At 38.2% G+C, this 16,189-nt stretch overlaps 1 protein-coding gene across 5 annotated transcripts in view; it reads left to right on the top strand.

Moving 5' to 3' along the window:
• Window positions 1-16,189, top strand: part of DPP6 (dipeptidyl peptidase like 6) — a 936,540-nt gene that overhangs the window by 504,512 nt on the left and 415,839 nt on the right. The window contains exon 1 of one of the 5 annotated variants that reach the window (XM_075212135.1): window positions 7,907-8,276. The exons of the other annotated variants lie outside the window; for them this stretch is intronic. Within the exon in view, the coding sequence (XP_075068236.1) occupies window positions 8,220-8,276 (57 nt within the window). The 5' untranslated portion in view covers window positions 7,907-8,219. Of the gene's footprint in view, window positions 1-7,906; window positions 8,277-16,189 lie in introns of those variants that run through there. 5 annotated transcript variants of the gene reach the window in all.

The raw sequence follows: 16,189 nt of genomic DNA, 5'->3' as shown, positions 1-16,189 counted from the left end.
TGGCAGACAATGGTATAAGTGAAGGGGAGAGCAATTCCAAGGGTTTGCTGGTGATCTAGTAAGAGCAAAGGAGGCAGGGTTAATGATATTGTCAGTGCAATGGGGACTGGTCATATGCGCAACAAAATTATCTGAGAATGAGACCAGTGCAAGGTAGAAGGCAGGCAATGAAATCAATGCAAGAACCACTAAAGTATCACCAGAGCTGGAATAAGGCTCTGGGGGGCCCGGGGCACTTATGACAGGTGGGGTTATCATTTTAGATACATTTTAGACAAATACACAGGCGCAATACTGTGTGCACTACTGTTAGTTGCGAGCAGCTCTGCCTTCACAAGCAGTACAGTGTGAAGCAGGTCATACCTCCCAACTGTCCTTGTAGTCAGACCAAATCCCGACTAAGCGAGGCAGACTACCTGTTCTTGTCACTTTCACCACCTGTGGCTGCTGTTGTCTTTAGATTAGTTGCTGCTTGTCTGGATCCTGATAGTTGGAGGCCCTGTTTGGTAAAAAAAATGGGTACATGAAATTTTGAAATCTCCAAACATCGCCGACATTAAATCAATAGCACCCACATTTAATAATTAGGCCTCCCTCCAGTCCCAGCATTAAAATAATAGTACTCACATTTGATAATAGACCTATTTCCCTCCAACCAATACCAACATTAAATTAATAGTATTCCAATTTAATAAATAAACCTATTACCCGCCCCCTAAACAGCTTTAGCATTAAATTAATTGCATTTACATTTAATAAATATAACCATTTCCCATAACCGCCCTGGCGTTAATTGATATTCACATTTAATAAATAGCCCCCGTCCCCAAACTCAGCCCCATATTCAATTGATAGTCCCAAACCACCCCAGCATTAAATTAAAGGTCCCGTTACCCCCATCTTAATTTAATAGGCCCCACAAATAAATGAAATTGCCCCACCATCAAACCACAAATAAAATAGAACCCAATAAATAATTAGCCCCCACCTAAACTCCACCATTAAATTAATAGCCTATCTCTCACCCATTAGGAGAGTCCCCCCATTGCCTCACACATTATAGCAGCCCCCCTCCTTTCCTTCACTCATTATAGCAGCCCCCCTACCTATAGTTTTCTATATGCAACCTTCCCCTTCCTATAGTTTTCTATATGCAACCTCCCCCTTCCTATAGTTTTCTATATGCAACCTCCCCCTTCCTATAGTTTTCTATATGCAAACTCCCCCTTCATATAGTTTTGAATGTGCAGCCTCCCTCTCCCTATACTTTTCTATATGCAGCCCCCACTCCCTATAGTTTCCTATGTGCAGCCCCCACTCCCTATAGTTTTCTATGTGCAGCCCCACTCCCTATGGTTTTCTATATGCAGCCTTCCCTATTCTACAGTTTCCTATATGTAGCCTCCCCCTCCCTATAGTTTCCTATATGTAGCCTCCCCCTCCCTATAGTTTTCTATATGCAGCCACCCCCCTCCCTATAGTTTCCTATATGTAGCCTTCCCCTCCCTATAGTTTCCTATATGCAGCCTCCCACTCCCTATAGTTTCCTATATGCAGCCTCCCACTCCCTATAGTTTCCTATATGTAGCCTTCCACTCCCTATAGTTTCCTATATGCAGCCTCCCACTCCCTATAGTTTCCTATATGCAGCCTCCCCCTCCCTATAGTTTCCTATATGCAGCCTCCCCCTCCCTATAGTTTCCTAAATGCAGCCTCCCCCTCCCTATAGTTTCCTAAATGCAGCCTCCCCCTTCCTATAGTTTCCTATATGCAACATCCCACTCCCTATAGTTTCCTATATGTAGCCTCCCACTCCCTATAGTTTCCTATATGCAGCCTTCCACTCCCTAGAGTTTCCTATATGTAGCCTCCCACTCCCTAGAGTTTCCTATATGCAGCCTCCCACTCCCTATAGTTTTCTATATGCAGCCTCCCCCTCCCTATAGTTTTCTATGTGCAGCCCCACTCCCTATGGTTTTCTATATGCAGCCTTCCCTATTCTACAGTTTCCTATATGTAGCCTCCCCCTCCCTATAGTTTCCTATATGTAGCCTCCCACTCCCTATAGTTTCCTATATGCAGCCTCCCACTCCCTATAGTTTCCTATATGTAGCCTTCCACTCCCTATAGTTTCCTATATGTAGCCTTCCCTGCCTATAGTTTCCTATATACAGCTCCTTCACTTACCGTGATTTGCAGTGGCCATTCTGCTTCATCACTCCTCAGACAGACAGGAAGTTAAGTGAACACTTCCTTTCTGAGGCCAATCAGCAACATGCAACCTCACGATTGGCTGCCTGATGCTTTCCATTGATCACCCATCCCTTTGATCATCGCAGCGGGAGAAAAAAAGTGATACACGAGGTGGCCTCGTTAGGCCTCCAGCCATCTGCCCCTGGGTGCATTTATAGCGTTGCTTGCATATAATCCTGTCCTGTGTGCCCAGTGAAATTTGGGGGATGTTGGATCACAATTTTTTTCCCACTTAAATGTGCTCAAACCCTGTATATACAGGGCTCAGTGTGAGCTGCCACGTTGCCATATAGTCATTGACGTGTTCAATATACAGTAAAACAGTGACTTCCACAGGTATAAAAATATACATACTAGCATCCAAATGACCCTTTTTCAGATCCATAAATTGGTGTTGACTTTGCTGTACCTCATCTGTGTTACTTGTCTCTGTTATGTAATACACATATTTCCAATAAATTAAATAGTGATATCAGCTCAATTACCTATTTACTTCTAAATATATCTTATGTCTTATGAGTTACTGTATTTTAGTCACCAAAGCTCCTGCAAAGTGCACAATAACAATTTCACATTTGCACATTTTCTGTTGTGGTCATTTTGGGCTCAAACACTCAGTATTGTTTTTACTGAATTTGGTCTGAAATAGACCAATTTGCTGATAAAGGCAGTGTCCCATATTGTAGTTCATTGCCCTGTTGTAGTGGAACAGTGTTTACATTTCTGGTTATATGATGATTGCATGATCTGCATTAACTATATGTATCTGCAACCACAGGTGAGAACAAGCTCCTGAAACTGAACAGTAATATTATTAGTTTTAATGCTTATTATTTTTTTGCAGATACTTGTCTTGTTGGCAAAGCTGGGTACACACTAGAGAATTTTTCACCAACAATTTATGCAGATTGATTTTACATGCGATCGATGTTCCGATCGCTCGGTCCATGGACTGCATACACACTAGCCTTGTTTATGACGATAAAGGGAAGAGCGGACGTCCCGTTAACGACTTTTACAGCCATGTTGTTGTAAGCAATGACTGTAATTTCGTACTCACTGTTGTGGATCGGTCGGAAGTTTATACACACTACACAGCGGAAACGAGATTGGAATGGAAATATTTAACGGTACGACCAACCAAATGAGGCGACAATCGTCCATTTGGGCAGACTTTCGACCATCGTGTCACCACACACTAACCCGACTTTTGAACGAGAGGTCGAATGTCGGCTGGTTGAGCCGATTATTGGACAAAAACCTATAGTATGTACCCAGCTTTAGACCTCAACAGGGTATGCTAGGCCACAAACAATTATGAACATGATCCTAATGAAATGAACATAACCTATGTGAAACTTTGCTTATATCCTATTGTGCACATGGGAACTGACAATGTTGCCATTGTAATGGACATGTCTGAAAGCAGATGATACCCACATGTATATTAATTAAATTCCTAAAGGACAACATTTTTAAACTACAGCTTTTTTAGAATATACAGTGTAATGGGGTGTGTTCTGACTGCACCTGTCAATCACAAATGGCAAAAGACTGAAGCTACAGTTCTTAGACAGTGACTAACAAGGTTCCGAGCTTCATCATCATCATCATCATTTATTTACATAGCGCCACTAATTCCGCAGCGCTGTACAGAGAACTCACTCACATCAGTCCCTGCCCCATTGGAGCTTACAGTCTAAATTCCCTAACACACACACACTGACAGACAGAGAGAGACTAGGGTCAATTTGATAGCAGCCAATTAACCTACCAGTATGTTTTTGGAGTGTGGGAGGAAACCGGAGCACCCGGAGGAAACCCACGCAAACACAGGGAGAACATACAAACTCCACACAGATAAGGCCATGGTTGGGAATCGAACACATGACCCCAGTGCTGTGAGGCAGAAGTGCTAACCACTAGGCCACTGTGCTGCTTAAACAGCAACCTACAGCATGTCTGTCATATACATTCAAACTTAATGTGACATTACCAGGCTTCCCTTGGTTTTAAACTAGATGGTTCCCCCAGCACACATTAAGGTGCAAGTCTAGTCTCCTCCTCTTGGGAGACCTTTCTAACCTACCTACATGTCAGCCTGATATTTCAGCTAATATGTACTCAATTGGCCTGATTCATTAAGGAAAGTAAGGCAAAAAATGAGTACGTTTTCTCAGGGGTGAAAATTAGTTTATCATTTTGCATATAAGTTAAATACTGTCTGTTTTTTCATGCAGCACACAAACACTTGATAGCTTTATTTTTACACTGACATTTTAAAAATTAATTCAGGACATGCCCTATCCCAACTATAAATCTGTCCCACATTTTAAATGTACCTCCCCCTCCAATGCAACATGATTTTGCCCAGGTGCAAAGTTACTCCTTTTTTTTTGCTTTCCTTTCCTTAATGAATGAGGCCCAATGAGTCCAGATTCCCACAACCTCCTCCATTTCCTCTTGAGTAGAATGGCATTTGACAGCCACAATTGCTGTGTTTGTTTTCTTGCAACAATGTTCCAGCTCTGTGCATTACAGATACAGCAGCAGGGAGGCCGATGAGATTGACATTTGCTTGTCAACCATAATACAGCCAAAAATAATGAATCATAATGTGTACAAATCATATTATTATTATTATTATTATTATTATTATTATTATTATTATGTATGAAACATATATATTAAAACATAATCTGAAGTTCCACTGTGAATAAGTTATTTAAAAATAGTCTTTTGTATACAAGAGACAGGAAATGGGCTGCTCTGAACATCCAATAATGATGTATCAATTATAATAGTCTATTCTTCTTTATAATTGTGATTCTTTGCCGATTAGACCTATTGGATAATATAGTCCATTAGCAATGTGTTGGTATTCTAGAGTCAAATGAGCAAATTTAATCTCTTGGCAGTATTTGAATATAATCATTGATGACATGCACATCTCTATTCTATATGTATGTTTGGTGTAAGATATGTTATTACAATGACAAACAGAAGCCTCAATACTAACCGTATTACAAGATAAACAGGTAATATATACATTATGTGATTCTCCTTGTATATAGTGTGTTTTACATGTCATTCCAGTGAAAATGTGAAATATTTAAAATGATATGATGTCATGCTGCGCGTAGGAGAAGCGTATGTATATGTACACATAGATAAATGAATCGGGTATGTTATATGTATATGTACACATAGATAAATGAATCGGGTATGTTATATGTATATGTACACATAGATAAATGAATCGGGTATGTTATATGTATATGTACACATAGATAAATGAATCGGGTATGTTATATGTATATGTACACATAGATAAATGAATCGGATATGTTATATGTATACATACACATAGATAAATGAATCGGGTATGTTATATGTATATGTACACATAGATAAATGAATCGGATATGTTATATGTATACATACACATAGATAAATGAATCGGGTATGTTATATGTACATGTACACATAGATAAATGAATCAGGTATGTTATATGTACATGTACACATAGATAAATGAATCGGGTATGTTATATGTATATGTACACATAGATAAATAAATCGCGTATGTTTGTTTAAAAAGATCGTCTGTAACTGGCATAAGCCCAGGTTGAGGTTGGTAGAATTTCTGGGGCACCGGCTAAACTTTATATCATCATCATCATCATACAACTAACTTTAGTGATTTAATATAAATTTCTGCAAATCTACCAACATAAAAATAACGACCATTTGAATTACTGCTGGAATAAATTTCTTTTCCTATGCATAGATGACATGGTGTGATGGAGTGTGTGTGTGGGGGGAGAGAAGTCAGTGCGGGATACAGACATCAAAAGTAGTTAAATCCTGACCTGACTGCATCTGTACAAAATCCCTAATAATGGATTATGGTTTTATTATATATATATATATATATATATATATATATATATATATATATATATATATATATATATATATATATATATATATATATATATATATATATAAATATAATAAATTCGTAAATCAGTTCTTGATATTTTTCAGCAAGGCCCCAATCAGGACTGTGAAACAGGACTGTAACTCATCGTTCTGTTTTCAGTAATAATGTGTTCCCCATAACTTAGGAAACACGGTGACTTAGTGGTTAGCACTTCTGCCTCACATTACTGGGGTCATGAGTTCAATTCCTGACCATGGCCTTATCTGTGTGGAGTTTGTATGTCCTCCCCATGTTTGCGTGGGTTTCCTCCGGGTGCTCCGGTTTCCTCCCACACTCCAAAAGCAAACTAGTAGGTTAATTGGCTGCTATCAAAATTGACCCTAGTTTCTCTCTCTCTCTCTCTGTGTGTGTATGTATGTATGTGTGTGTGTGTGTGTGTGTGTTAGGGAATTTAGACTGTAAGCTCCAATGGGGCAGGGACTGATGTGAATGAGTTCTCTGTACAGCACTGCAGAATCAATGTTATCATCACCATTTATTTATATAGCACCACTAAGTATGTAAATTATTTGAAAGGTACAAAATAATAAAGATGCTTGGTGATTAGTATATTATTTGGTAGTACACAACAGGATCATGGGATCTCTGAATACATTTAATGTGCATACTGTATTTTAGGTCCTGAAACCATAGAAGAGGGACCCCTGCCTTAAACCAATAGTGTGGGAATCTCTGTCCATAATTGTTCAAACATAAAACCTGAACATCCAGGAGACTTCCGAATTTTGGGGAGTTTTGTTGGACTCGTGTAAGACTAATCCACCCTCCTGGATCCTGTCTCTCTTTCTTGTAAAGAAGACAGTTTGCGTCATTGGGCCTAGCATGACAGGTCCTGATGGTGTAATTTCAATAATGATGACTCCGCCCCCCACTGATGATGTCATTGCGCAGCAGGAGTAGCCAATTACAATTAATACCTTTTGACCTGGTTTCTCATATTCTTTCATAAAATCACTACTATGTATTTAGGGATGAGCCAAGCACAATCCAATGTTGTGGCAGAAAACGCCATTTAACCAAGGTGCCAAATTCCATCCCCCAATATATCTTCATATTTTACGGAATTTATAGTCTATGAATAGAGCTGGGACAGTAATTATCAATTAATCTTGCTGTGTGGGGAAACGTTGCTCATTGCTATATGCATCCCAATATTTTAGCACAGGTATGTCACAGAAATAATTTTGTGGCAGGTGCTTCAGCAGAGGTGTCACAACACAATGAAAGATTAGAAGCACTGACATAAGGAAATGTCACCAGCTGATATTTGCATCACAGAGTCATTCATACAGGAAAGACAACTATTAAGTCACATGGATTTCTGTCATGTTAAAATGCTTTGCTTTGCGCAGATGATTTGTTTCCATTCTCCCAGTGACAGTTTCAGCCATAGCCTAGATCCACAGTTCAGTTTGGGGACTTCATGCTGTGACAGGCTCAGTGCACATTGTAGCCTTAAACTCTGTTCTATGTCCCTATTTTAGAGCATCCAATCGGCTTCTGTCTTACATCTGGATCTCTCTCTGACAGGGAGACAGTCCTATACAAGGGGAAGGCTGTGCTACCTTTTCTGCTGGCAGGGCTGCGGGCTGGTGCATGCTCTGTGAGTCTGACTAGAGAAAGAGGAGGGGGGTGGAGTAGAGAAAGAGAAGCAGAAGGGGGGCTACATCGCTAGGTTGTCTCCAAGCTATGCTGCTGCCAGTAGCAGGTTGCCAAGCAGTTATCATTGCTTGTGTGATGCAGAGGCTGTTGCTAATTGTAAAGATCCTTGCATCTTTTCATCTCCCTTGACTTTATTTGTATTTTTATTGTATTCCTGTTTCCTTGCATGGGTTAATGTGCATTTAAATCGATAGTTGATTGCTGTGATGGAATAGTAACTGGTACCATTTGGCTTTGGGGCATTTAACCAGACGGTAACATCACACAGACTACTGCGGTGGGTACAAGTGGGGTGATCATGACCACAGCTAAGGAACAGAATGCTTCAGGGAAATCACAACAGCAGCAAGAGCAGGTAATACCTTTCTGATCTTTCTTTTATTAGGTGGGAATTGTTTGGGAATGACATGCACATGCACTGGATAATGCTAATGTGCCACCTGAGTTACTGTGTGCCAGGACGGCTGCCCTAAGCAGCACTGTGTAGCCTGCAGTTTAGAGTTTGCTATTTTTAACAGATTGCATTTTTTCCCCCCATTAATTATGTATTGCTACAGAATACCAGCCACGATAATTAAGCTGTCTTGTATTTTCTTTATATACATTGTGCAAAGGGCTCCACGGGAGTCACAGATGGTCTTTTGGAAGTTGCTGAATGGTTGTCATAACTAGTTTCCACCGGAGAACATAAATTTAAAGCTGAGAATAAACAGTGACTGAGGAGGGACCACAGCGCTGCCTACCATGCAAAACATGCAGATAGGGAGATGGGAGAGCTGGGTCCTGCTACATGTGTTAGTTTCTCAACAGCACCTGGTGCCCTCCATTAACTGGAGATGCTCCTCTGTAAACTTTTGCAGCTGGAAACGTGATTTCAGATGTACACAGATAGTCTCTGTCGTATTCTAAATGCACCCAAGCTGCAAAGATTTAAGGCAACCAACAAACACTTCGGGACGATCAGCAGTTTCTTTATCCACCATCTAGAGAGGGAAATAAATATTTCCCTAAAGGACACTGTGATTCTCTTATTTCATTATAGTAAATAATTGGCTGTTTTAATCAATAATTAAAGGAACCTAAGAAGACAGTCACAGAATATACCTTAGGTCATGGATTTATTCTCAGTCTAGTTTCTTTATACTTGATACCGTGTATTGATTAACAGCAAAATGATGTTTGCATTGAAAAGCTTATTTGATAACATAGACAATGTAATATACATACACTTTTTAACTTCTGCCCGCACATGCGTTGCTTATTATATGCCTAGAAGAGGTTGCCTTTGATACTGAACTGTTATAGTGCCATAAAAATGAATTTGTTCATCTACAAAAAAAAACATTTATTTATTGATTTTTAAATATACATTATTCTTGTGGTTTATTACAATAAAGGTTAAGGATGTGATTATTGACATGCTGAGATTGAAACAAAGGATTATATAATTGTTCTGAAAGTGTACCGGTTAGCACTTTTTATCCATGCCAAGTTACACTTGCACTACAATTTTGTGAATATATAAAATTTGCATTACAATATGAATTAGTAAATTGTATGTGCTGTTCTGCAAAGGGTACAAAGCTGAGCTACATCAAAAGGCTTTTCTCTTGCAACACTTGGGAGTCTGACTTAATGAATGTTACAGTACCACAGTGGGTTTTTTTTTTCTCTTAAACACAATTTAAACATCCCTATTCATTCTATTTTAGGAAAGCATTCATTGTGCCTAATCCAAGGGATTATGCCAGAAAAATGTAGTGACTCAAAGTACCTGAGAACATTTACTTGTCATATGGAATTGTTTCTCTTAAAGGCAAAATGTGTATGGAAATAAGGTTCACTCGTGTTCCAACGAAAATTGCAATAATATGGTAGGAATCCAAGTCTGTTTTAGAAGCAGCTGCTATGATCGCATATTGTAAATATAATTTTCAGTGCCTCCTACTAGGATATTCTAGAGCATGATTCTGTAGCTCAGACCTTCTAAGTTTTACTGCTGTTACACATGTCCAGCTAAGTTATCCGTGAGACTACAGACTATATGGAAATGTCAGAAATGTATATATAACAGGACACAAGAATAAACTAGAGCAGTCTTGGATGAAGGCTGTAGTAAATAGTATTATGATTTGTACTACTTAACGGGATACAAATGCTGCTCTATTCTTTTGTAGTATGTCGAGTGCTTGCTTTAGTTTTTGGGCTTGTGTGGATTTAAAATTCCATTTAATCGCAGTTTTTTTTAATATTGTTTTCAACATGAATCATCTTTAGAGTAATGCATATTTTCATTGTTGCTAATATCATTTGAGTACCAATATATGTCAGCTGCCACACACACACACAGTGCTGCCTGATCACTTAGTTATGCCAGTGTCATATCGCTCAGTTCCGCAGCATCCATCATATTTTGATACTAAAGTTAATGATAATGTTTTTAGATTCTTGTACAAGTATGTATTGCTTTTGTAATGGTGATGCCAGCACAGGAGATATATTTATATATGGTGTGCCATAATGGGTTGCAATTCTTGTATCAGTTACACACAGTTTTACTTTTAGGAAAGAGTTTGTATATTAGAAAAGTGTTTGTTATACAGCATTCTGTATTGTGCTGTATAACAAAGACTGTGTAACAGGGACAGTTTGTCCTTAATGACAGCAATGTTGATGAGTAGTTAGAAGGAAACACATATAGTATTATAAAAGATACCACTGTGTAGATACATAGCTATGATAGGGATGTGTTCGGAGGGGGTGATCTAAAACTTTTTATGATGTCCATTCTGAGACGTTAACAATATTCAGGGATTCTTACTTGGTTTACAATGGGATGGATATCATTCTTACAGGTTTTAATTCACAAATGTCATTATAGGGGTTATTGTTCAGGAACTGCCATTAAGGGATTCAGGAGAAAACAATTTCCTCCAGGTTTAATTGTCAGCTGCCACATTGATATTTGTCTTGCCTTCTCCTGGATATACACAGATAGAATTTATAAATGGTAAACTTAATGGGCTTGTGTCTTGGTTCATCTTCAGTAGCGTTGCCCTATACATCAAGGGGTAGTGGGGCTATCACTGGTGGTGACCACTTTATGTATGGAAACACCCATTAAGATTTGCCAGGTCTTGCAGAGAAAAGTATGGGGAAGCATATTAAACAACAAGGATCCTTCTTCTCCTATCACCATCTCAGGATGACGATAGCAGAAGAAAATTAATTAAAAAAATAATTTAAATAAAACATTTTTTCAGTTTTGCATTATGTTTAAAAATATATATTTTTACAAATATTTGTATCTATTTTTCAATTTTTGTTTTGTTTTTTGGGAGAAGTGAAAGTCCAGTTCTACTGAACATGCTGGAACCAGCTAGCTGGGTTTAGAAGGAAACACATATAGTATTAGAAAAGACCACTGTATATGTATATAGTATAAACTGAAATTTATTTTAAAATATGAGATATTAGTTGTTCTCCAAAGTAAAAAATTAAAAAAAGAAAGAAAAAGAAAGTAAGCTAATATTGACATATTCCTTTGGTAAAGAAGACAATGAGCCATCCTTGGGCGATGTTTGAGAATAAGCGAGCAGGAGAGACAAGGATGGCAACAAGTGCGCTACATCTTCACGCTCCACATTTTCACCCTCCGTAGCGCTCATTCCTGCCTCCATTCTGCTCTACAGTTCTCATTATAATGAATAGAAAATGAGTGACAAAGATTACCGTGACCCTTTAAAAAAAGTAAGTAGAGCTGAATTTCAAAAACACTGGAACATAAACATTGGGGAGAAGTGAAGAAAGTCGGATTTTAAATTAAGAGCAAGTTTGTTTTTTACCAGCGTGTTAGCCTGGTGAGGAAGGCGTGGGGGGTGCTACGAGCGTTTTAGCCTAGTACGGCCTAGACCCTCAATCAGGCCCTGCAGGTGCCTGATTGAGCACCTGCAGGCCATACTAGGAATGCACTAGTAATGTAATAGTACTGGAATGCACTAGGCTCACTTTCACTATTGTAATTAAAACATTCAAATGTGCAATGACACATATGATAAAGGCAGTTCCAATGTCGGGTCATTGTCATGATTAATTTAAAACATAAAGAAGGCAAACTCATACTTGTTGCCACCTTTTATATCTCCGGTGGGAATTTCAGGCGGAAAGTGCATCACTTTAGTCCTGATTCCTGCTATGTAATGCCAAGGTTCACGGCATCCCAGTGCGGGGGTGGGGCCTGCTGCTGTCATTAAGCCCCGCCTCTGTTATAATCAGGCAGGGAGAGGGCCTACTCTTAATTCAGGAGCCCCCTGGAAATGTTGAAAAAGTAGGCAAGTATGGACTAAACTGAGCAGTATTTTAGTAGACAAACTGAGTAAGGACGATGTAGTCCTGTCGTGGTAGTACTGGACTTTGAAGTGATATTTCCATGGTGTTTTGCTATCCCACAAAAATGGCACAGAATTTACGGGGGGCAGTTCCAGGATTTGGAGAGTACACCTGTGATTTTACTAGTTGGAGAATTAGGTGCACTTGTGTAAATATGTACATTGCGCCCAAAATTATACATCCTACATTGGGACAGGTTAAGTCCTGTCCCCGATCCGCACAAACCATGCCCCAATCACCCCCAAACACCCACTTCTTGTGAAACTCCACTAACTTCCATTTAAGCTCCACCCAATTTGAAGTCCACTATTTGGGACTGTCCCGCCGAAATTGGAGCACCTGGGTGGTATATAAGATATGCTCTGCACTTTTGTATTAATAACATTTTTGACAGAACCTCATTTGAAGTAGAATGTAAACTGGTGTGTTCAGTGCAACTTATTTGAGAATTGCTGACATGTAACATGACACTCTCCAAATCTATTCTTTGGCCCCCTCTCTTCTATTATTCCCCATCCCTTGACAATTCCCTTTCACCTGAGCGTTCCTGTGCTCTCTAACCTGTGGAAAATTATATTATTTCACAGTAAATAGAAGTAGAGAGAGAATCAATTGTAAACATCCCAAATTATATCTGAAACATGTTCACGTACACTCTCTTCCTGAGCTTGGTGCTCATCTTCTTGCTATTTACAGTGTAAATAGATTTGCTTTTTGGTTTTTTTTGCTATTATCAATCTAACCTTCCTATAGTAACTTCCATGCAGTCATACATGCATATATATATATATATATATATATATATATATATATATATATATATATATATATATATATATATTTTACTTTTATGTGATTATTTATCTTCAGCATCAATGTTGGTAATTCAAACGTGTAACAAATTATTAATCACAAAGATTAGCATGTAATATAACTGCTAGAAGGAAATGATAAAAATGAGCCATTAGCTAAAGTTATAGTTCTATAAGTTCTATAGTATCTATAAGTCCATGATTTTGCCTTTATTAATGTACAGAGAAAACAATTTAGGAACAAGACTTGTTGGCAAGGTATCATTAGAGTATATTTATTGTATATTTACATTTTAAACAGGGGCACTTTTATAACTTCCCGGGCTGTATAAAGATTCTTTATAAACTTAGGTGACTTATTGTATACAGCAAAGGAATGTTGTTTTAGTTAACGCTCAAAGTACAAGACATAATAGGAGGAAAGAGTTGTCTTACACCTCTCCCTTAAAGATCAGTCTGCTGCTCATTTAATAATCACAATTATACTCATATATATAGGGCACTGAATTAGACAACATGTTAGAAAACCATTCTCTCTTTTATACATTTGAAGGAGACTCCATGATTACATCTCTAGGAGGAGGGAGGAATGCATTGTGGTGAGAATGTGTGACTGCTTGACATGCATTAATAATTCACTTCTATTGCTTTTGTGTTGTGTTTCTAGCGATTTTTTTTAACATACGCTAATGGTTTCTCAAAACAGAAAGTGACCTATTCCTCCTCTTCTTGTAATGCCTTGTAACACATATCTATGCTTATTACAGGTATATTTAATACAGGGCCCATTCACTTCCAGGCCAATACTGAATGCATAGTACAATTCTGTCTGAACAAGCCCCATTGGCATGAATGGATTATTATGCTACCTTTATGTCAGGTTATGCTATTTAGAGCATTAGAAAACTCATTTATGTCACGATGGTGTGAAGTAATATAGTGGAATTGATAATGATGAACAAAACATAAAAACGAAAACTCATTTATACCTTAATTGTGAAATAATTAACTATTTATTAATGAATAAGTGTGTTTTGCGTTTTAAAAATGCACAGTATTTGAGTTGAATGGGAGCAGACCTTTGTGACGAGACAATAGTCTGAATAAGCCTTTAAACAGGTTTTACAAAACCCTGCTTTCCATTTTAAATTTACTTTGCAAATAGTATGATCTCTCAGCTCATTATCTTCTTGGACAACAGTATTTTGCTTGGGGCAGATAAGTGGAAAATATTGACAATTCCTAATGGCTGAGTGTGCTGTTATTTCAATGCAGAAAAACATATTGCATTGCAGATCAATATTATTCAGTCCTCATACATATATATATATATATATATATATATATATATATATATATATATATATATATATATATATATATATATATATATATATATAGTGTATATACTGTCTATGGGTATATATAGGTATGGGTTTGTTTTTCATCTAACATTTCATGATTCTGATTGGATTATGATAGAATGCGATGGAATGACCATTTTAGTTAAGTATTGATCATGGAGGGAACTTTTTTATAGGGGCAATACATTTTTTAAGGAAAGCACAACTATTAGTGAATAATAAAACAATGGGCATAACTGTTAGCTAATAAAACTGGGGACACAAATATAAGATTAACTGTCAAACACAAGTCCATTAGTCTGCTGCACTGTCTGCAGGCTGTACATCAAAACTGTAAATTCTTGTTTTTATAACTTTTGGTCTGTTATCCTATTGGCAACTGCTGTAGAGAGCGGTGGTTAGCGGTCATACCTCCCAACATTCCAACAGTAACGACAATAGTCCTGACTGTCAGGACGAGGGCAATCCCCTAGTATCAAGACTGCCCTGCCTAAATCAGGACAGTTGTAAGTAGGGATTATCATAATGTATTATTTATATAGCGCCACTAATTCCACAGCGCTGTACAGAGAACTCACTCACATCAGTCCCTGCCCCAATAGAGCTTACAGTCTAAATTCCCTAACATACACACAGACAGACACACAGACTAGGGTCAATTTGTTAGCAGCCAATTAATCTACTAGTATGTTTTTGGAGTGTGGGAGGAAACCGGAGCACCCGGAGGAAACCCACGCAAACACGGGGAGAACATACAAACTCCACACAAATAAGGTCATGAATAGAACTCATGATCCAAGTGCTGTGAGGCAGAAGAACTAATCACTAAGCCACCGTGCTTAGTGGTTAGCACTAAGTCATCCCATTCAATAGCTCAAACATAAAATACAGTTAACATACACTAAGCGCGCACCTTCTCACATACCCCAGGAGAAAGGGACTTCTGTATTCCCTTCACTGGATAGATGATCCTTATCTCTCTCCTCAAATGGAGTTCCTATAGTCTGAAAATCAGACTCGTGGGAATATAAAACAAATGGAAAAGTGATAGTGCAGATTGTCTACAATATAAATATATAAAAGTCCACAAAGTTCCCGGTCAGAAAGTGTATTCTTCAACCTCGTGATGAAAACGAAGGAATACCACCGCAATTCTTGTGACTTTTTACACCATCTCCCCCAAGGATATATGCTTACAAGATGTTAGCTTTAATAGGGCATCTCTAGTAATCCTTCCTGTATACCGCTTACAAGTTCCTCCGCAGAGTATGAACATGATATGTCAGAAAAGAAGAAATAAGAACCATCTGGTGCATTATCATAAAACACCATTTAATAAAAATGTATTATCTCCAAAAACACAGAGACCTATACATATAAACATGACATCAAGGTTATCCAAAAATGGTAATGTGTATACTCATACCAGATGAATTCAGGATATTCGCAAGAAAATTTCCTCCACGATGTCCGTTCACCAATGTAACGAAATCCCGCTTACACTTATCCTTCCAACGCGTTTCGACTCTAGGTCAGAGTCTTTTTTCAAGGTAATTGCCCTCACAGGTGTTCTTCCCGGGGTCTGCTGTACTTTTGCATAATGAATATCAGAATTGAGATGCCTTAATCGCTATGGAAGAACACCTGTGAGGGCAATTACCTTGAAAAAAGACTCTGACCTAGAGTCAAAACGCGTTGGAAGG

The sequence above is a fragment of the Mixophyes fleayi genome, chromosome 5 (assembly GCF_038048845.1).
Source record: "Mixophyes fleayi isolate aMixFle1 chromosome 5, aMixFle1.hap1, whole genome shotgun sequence".
NCBI classification, from domain to species: Eukaryota; Metazoa; Chordata; class Amphibia; order Anura; family Limnodynastidae; genus Mixophyes; species Mixophyes fleayi.
Note: the sequence above shows the minus strand (reverse complement) of the source record. Positions and strands in the feature narration are given on the sequence as shown.